Below are 6,000 nucleotides of genomic sequence, written 5' to 3'. Positions count from 1 at the left end.
CATTGTATAATAATTTTATGCATTGTATTCTTTAACTATTTTTATATTTAAAAAATATTTTAATTGGAGAATTACTAGGTTGATTTGGGAATGAGACAATGGATAATGTTTGATTTCTAAACCGTTCGGGTTTCTGAGTTGGGGTTCGGGTTCTCAAAACCGGACCCATGCTTTCGCCTCTGAATTAACCCGTTTTTTCTTTGGCCGGACTAGCTCAAACGGCGTTTATTATATCGCTGGTTTATACGAATCGAGGCAAGCAGGGTACGAAGTCTGTGTGTTTTTTTTCTCCCTCATTATTTGGGTTTTTATCGACCTCGCGACTCTGCAACTCTGCTGCTGTCTTCTCGTCGATGGCGGTTAGGGCGACAGTATCTCGTTTCCCGACCGATCCCGATGCACAGGAAGCCTCCGGCCTTCCTTGGGGAGTCACCGTTTCCCCATTTTCTCCAGTTGACGAGCTTGGTAACCCCCCTGTTTCCGGGTCCAACGGTAACCTTGTTCCTAGCTGCGATTAGGGCGACAGTATCTCGTTTCCCGACCGATCCCGATGCACAGGAAGCCTCCTGCCTTCCTTGGGGAGTCACCGTTTCCCCATTTTCTCCAGTTGACGAGCTTGGTAACCCCCCTGTTTCCGGGTCCAACGGTAACCTTGTTCCTCGCTGCGATTAGGGCGACAGTATCTCGTTTCCCGACCGATCCCGATGCACAGGAAGCCTCCGGCCTTCCTTGGGGAGTCACCGTTTCCCCATTTTCTCCAGTTGACGAGCTTGGTAACCCCCCTGTTTCCGGGTCCAACGGTAACCTTGTTCCTCGCTGCGATAATTGCTGGGCGTATTTCAATTCCTACTGCGAGCTTGAACAATGGGCTTGGACTTGTGCTCTTCCTAGTTTTTTGTTGTACTTCTGAACATAAATGCAGCATCTGAGGAGTTTTTGGAGTTGATCAAAAGTGCGCTACTGGCTGCTTTAGAAGGTGGGCAATTGTTTATCTCAGTATTGGCCTTCATAAGGTGATCAATATTTTAGAAGATCACCCTCAGCTTTTCACACATTTGTGGTTGCATTGGTAATTATTATTCTTGTTATGATAATGTTTTAATACCAATTACCTTTTACATTTGCAGCACTTGGGCCGGGTTCTCTGTTTGGGCTTGTTACATTCAGTCATAAGATAGGCTTATACGATGTGCAAGGACCCATACCAGTTGTCAAAAATGTCTTTATTCCCCCCAGATACAGATGCTTCATTGCCCTTTGAGCTTGAAGATGCCATGCCATTGTTTTCTTTCTTGGCTCCTGTATGTTTATGATGGACAATGTCAACATACCCTTGACTTCAAATTGTTAAAAAAAAAGAATCTCTACCAACACTACAATCAATTGGAAAATGGATTTTAGCGAAGGTTTGGTTCATTCTCCAACAGGTAGATACTTCCAAAGACCGAATAGCTGCAGCCTTGGAAACACTGAAACCTACAACTTCATGGGAAAGAACTATAGCTGCTGGACAAGGACTTGATGGTATATTATTAGGTGGCAGAGGTTTTGGAGCTGCAATGGAGGCTCTAATTAACTACCTTGGATCAGAATACGGAAATACATTTGCACTGGGTATGGTAAAGTCCAATTCTTACTTCCCTGTGCTTCTTTTACATTATCATGGACCAAAATAAATTAACATATGTTTCTTTTATAGTCATCTTTGTTCTAACTATTTAGTGATGTTTGTTGAAAATCAAGTAAATGCATATTACCTGTAAATGGATTTACAGAATGACATTTTGTTTCTTAGGAAGTGGTCTTGAATTGCAAAGCCTCCATCCTCGGATGAGAAAAGGCTTCTGATTCCCATTGAGGATGGAGCAGTGCTATGAGGAAATTTCGGTTAATCTTTCAACTTATTGACATCTAGTGGCACCAGATTTAGATCATCAAACATTCTTGCAGCTACTGCCACCAAAGTGTGTCATCCATGTTTGATGTCTTCCTCTTTTCCATGCACAAGATATATCTGGTTCTGTTTTCCTTATGGGTAGACTTATTCTTTCAACTAAAATCTATCATTAACTTTTTTCTAATAAAATCTTTTTCATTATTGAAAAAATGGCCTGTACCCCTTATTGCTGGATGCTCTCTCTTTAAAAAAGTTGAGTGTTTTCATTGTTCTTTTCCCATTGATGTTCATTAGTCATATGCATGCAACTTATTGTGAGGGATAAATCTGGAGAGTCATTCCTTGTTTTTCTATTCGTATTTTTGAAGATTTCTGCTTTGAATCTAGGATTGTCTTTATCCCTCACTATGAAAAGTATATGTTAATTCTATTAATTATGTCTTGTGAAACCCTAAATGTTGCCAATTGAAAGAATTGGTTTTTCAATGGTTGATTATCAGTTTCCTGGAAAAGCACTGGTCACAATTTTTTTGGATACTTCCTCTTACCAGGTAATAACATGTTCTTTTCCTTGGGTGAAGTGTTTCCTCTCAAGGGCGACAATAGGGGCCTGGAAGAATATCTTGTCTCAATTTACCTTTCTGAATTTTGTTTTCTTAAAATTGACTGTACTAATTGTATTAGTATTTATAAACATTCGTTTATTGGTTATGTGGCTCCAAAATCGACTGCATTAGTGATTATCAGCATTTGTTTATTAGATATTTATGTGGGTCAAAAATTGATTGCAGCTAGGGTTTTTACATTTTTGTCTGGTCCTCCTGATTATGGAGCCAGTCAATTAGATACAAGGCGTTATGGTGAGCAATATGCCAGTAAAGGAGAGGATGCAGACTGTGCACTGCTTCCTGAGCAGACACCCTTCTACAAAGAACTGGTAAATTGCCTTATGCCTTATGCCTCTATATACAACCAAGTGCTGAAATGGTTGAGTTTTGTAGAATCTACAGACCTTTGGAAAAATAACCCATGATGACTTTGCACAGGCAGCTGTTGCTGTTCAATCGGGGGTTTGTGTGGACATATTTGCTGTTACCAATGAATATACAGACTTAGCTTCATTAAAATTCCTTAGCATCGAGAGTGGCGGCTCACTGTTTCTGTACTCTAATACTGATGACTCTACACTTCCTCAGGACATGTAAGTTGATTTGCTTATATCCATCATTTTGAGAAATCATACTTTTTTTTTTTGTTGTGAATGAACGTGGAATCACTTTTTTTGAATGATTGAAGAATGACATTTTTTTTGAAATGATGTAGAATGACATTAACTGTTCATCTGCATTGAAGAGTAAAATTCACTCTTAATTACTCAGAAAATATTTTTTTAATAGGGATCATTTTTTTTTAAATCGATTTTGGTGAGACGATTTGGCCTGCTCATTCATTCATGGGGTGCCATACTGTGAAAAGATCATGCTTGTAATGTTAGAGCTTAGGTGTTGCATGGGTTCAGTTATGCAGTGGAAAGTTGAATTTACTTTTACCTGTGTCGGCCTAGTTGCGTCCTCGGGATAACCCACACTAGTCAGCCTCCCTTGCATACAAATAGTTGGCACACGATAAACCTTTTCTCATATACACAAATCTGTCTACATACAAGATATTCGAGTGCTCCTTTGAGTCTCTTTGTCAATGTCTGATTGATTAACACTCATCCAGCCCCCCTATATGTAGTTGGGGAAATTGCTGGCCACATGCCCCTTCGAATGGTCATGTGCTTCTTGGCGCATGCCTCCTCATGTACAACTGCCCCAGCTAACACCCCATGACCCACGTGACTAGAAACCGTTTAGGAACCATTATAAGCTGAATTTTGATGGTAGCGCCTTTGGGAACCCGGGTTTGGATGATTTTGGTGGGGTGATTTTTGATCCGGGGCGGCACTGCCATACTCTCTTATTGTGGCCCTCTCGGAATTGCTGACTCGACCATTGCTGAGCTCTCTGGTCTCCTTCACGGCTTGTGTATTTTTAAGGATCGCTTTAGTGGTCTCCTTATCATGGAGGGAGACTCCAAGGTCGTCATCGGATGGTGCTCCACCTCATCCTTCCCCCGTGGCGTCACTGGCAGATTTTTTTTGACATTTTGGATATTGTATCCACCATTTCTTGTACTTTGTCTCATATACTTAGATCAGCCATTTCGGTTGCTGATTTGTGTGCCTAGGTCCCCCCTTTAATATCTTATTGTTAGGGGAGGTCTCCCTTGATGTATCTTCCCTTTCTTTGAAATAAGTTTATCATCATTAAAAAAAAAGTTGGCTGCCACTAATCTGACTTGCCTCCATGCCTTGGTGTTCAGGCACTAGTCCGTATGTGCCCAGCCTATACGTGCAGTGCCTAGGGGTGGCATCGAGTCGAGTCGAGCCGAGTTTGAATCTGCATATGTTCAAGTTGGGCTTGATTTAAATACTTCGAACTCAAGTTAGAGCCGAGCCCAGCCTTAAGCTTAAAATTGGAATTGAGCTTGAGCAGGGTTCAAGCTCCAACCTACATTTAAAACTTTGCATAAAATACAAGTCAAATAAACTGTGCATAAAATTATGCATAAATTTTACTTAAAATTGGGCATGACCTTTGTACATAAACTCTGCATAAAATTGTCTATAAATTTTGCATAAAATTGTTTATAAACACTGCATAATATTATGCCAATGGGACTAATATAAAAACATGACCTATATACAAAATGTGACTTTCATATACATTTCCCACTCTCTTGAGCCTAGCCAAACTCGAACCTGTATATGTTCGAGCTTTGCTTGATTTGAATACTTTGAACTTGAGTTCGAGCTCAAGCTTAGCTTTGAGACTAAAATTGGAATCGAGCTCAAGCCCAAGAATTTTAACCAAATTTGAGCTCAAGCTCGAGTCGGGTTTGAACTTTAACCTACATTTAAAACTTTCCATAAAATACATATTTAATATTAAGTTCAAAGAATCCTAAAAGTATGGAAAACAAATAGAGATAATCTTGCATATCAGAGTTATTAAGAAACAAAATATGACTAGATCTATAACTCATAAAGGATCTCAAAATAATTTGTATTGCATAAATTCTGTACTACATTGCATGGAGAGAATAAGGATGAAGGAGATCAAATGGGAGAAATGAGCTTACCTGTGGCTGACATATATTCTGTGACTTTCGTCTGCAACGCCCAGGTCAGCAATGTCTAAATGCGGTTGTGCGATGAAGAGATTGATAGCGCTGAAGATGGAACATGGCGGAAATAGGTTGAGGAAGGACTGAAATACGAAACTTCCGTAAAAATCTGAGCATGCATATTACTAGTGGTTGGTAATATGCATGCTCTCTTTTCTTTTCTTTTCCATTTTCCTTGTGCATCCAAACAAGAGAAACCACATTTTTCTTTTTTTTCTCTCTTATTTTTCATGGGCATCCAAACAAGAGAATCGATCTTTTAGTCCCATTCCTCTTCTTGGGTAAATCTTCCTCAACGTCCGTCATTTTTGAATAACTGGTGCGCCCAACACTGTCAATAATACCATACGGTTTGACATTGTGCACAGCCCCTTTAGGGAAAAACCTCGCGGAAGGGAGCCAGTCCTGGTTATGAAAAAGCTGAGTCTCATCCCGCTCCGACCACAGATCGTTGCCTCCAGAAAATTGAGACCTGTTAGCCAAAGCCTTCAATTGCTCGTCGGCTTTGATGGAAAAGAGAGTTGGGGCTCACTCAAGCTCAGAAACTGCGGCTCTAAGTTCTGCCCTCTGCCTCATTTCGTAAATCTGGCACTCACGGCAAAGACGGGCCTTTAGGAGTTGTTTGGCTTTTGTGGCCTGCATCCGCTTCCACTGTCATTTCGAGACTCCGCCGAGGTAGGTACAAGGCCCCCCACCCAGTTTGTCACGAGGTCAGATGAGCCTAAACTCACTTAGGCTAGTGGAACTCCAACTCCCGTGATGGCCTACCTTCAATTCGTCAATGGTAGTACAACCTCTCACCCCTTAGATCAACGTTGCAAACTCCTTCCTCTCAAATGAAACACGAGCAATGAAAAGATAGAAAGACAATG

The 6,000-nt window shown here is 40.8% G+C and overlaps 1 protein-coding gene across 1 annotated transcript in view; it reads left to right on the top strand.

Annotated features, from left to right (window-relative positions):
* The first annotated feature begins 461 nt into the window (after window positions 1-461).
* Window positions 462-6,000, top strand: part of LOC137944644 (protein transport protein SEC23 D-like) — a 70,927-nt gene continuing 65,388 nt past the window's right edge. The window contains 7 exon segments of the mRNA XM_068790350.1: window positions 462-890; window positions 893-976; window positions 1,128-1,228; window positions 1,230-1,301; window positions 1,428-1,614; window positions 2,689-2,834; window positions 2,944-3,098. Coding sequence (XP_068646451.1) covers window positions 551-890; window positions 893-976; window positions 1,128-1,228; window positions 1,230-1,301; window positions 1,428-1,614; window positions 2,689-2,834; window positions 2,944-3,098 — 1,085 coding nt within the window. The 5' untranslated portion in view covers window positions 462-550.

The sequence above is a fragment of the Aristolochia californica genome, unplaced genomic scaffold (assembly GCF_029961685.1).
Source record: "Aristolochia californica isolate CCGP_79_NKW_82.1479 unplaced genomic scaffold, dmAriCali1.0.hap1 SCAF_11, whole genome shotgun sequence".
Taxonomy (NCBI): domain Eukaryota; kingdom Viridiplantae; phylum Streptophyta; class Magnoliopsida; order Piperales; family Aristolochiaceae; genus Aristolochia; species Aristolochia californica.
Note: the sequence above shows the minus strand (reverse complement) of the source record. Positions and strands in the feature narration are given on the sequence as shown.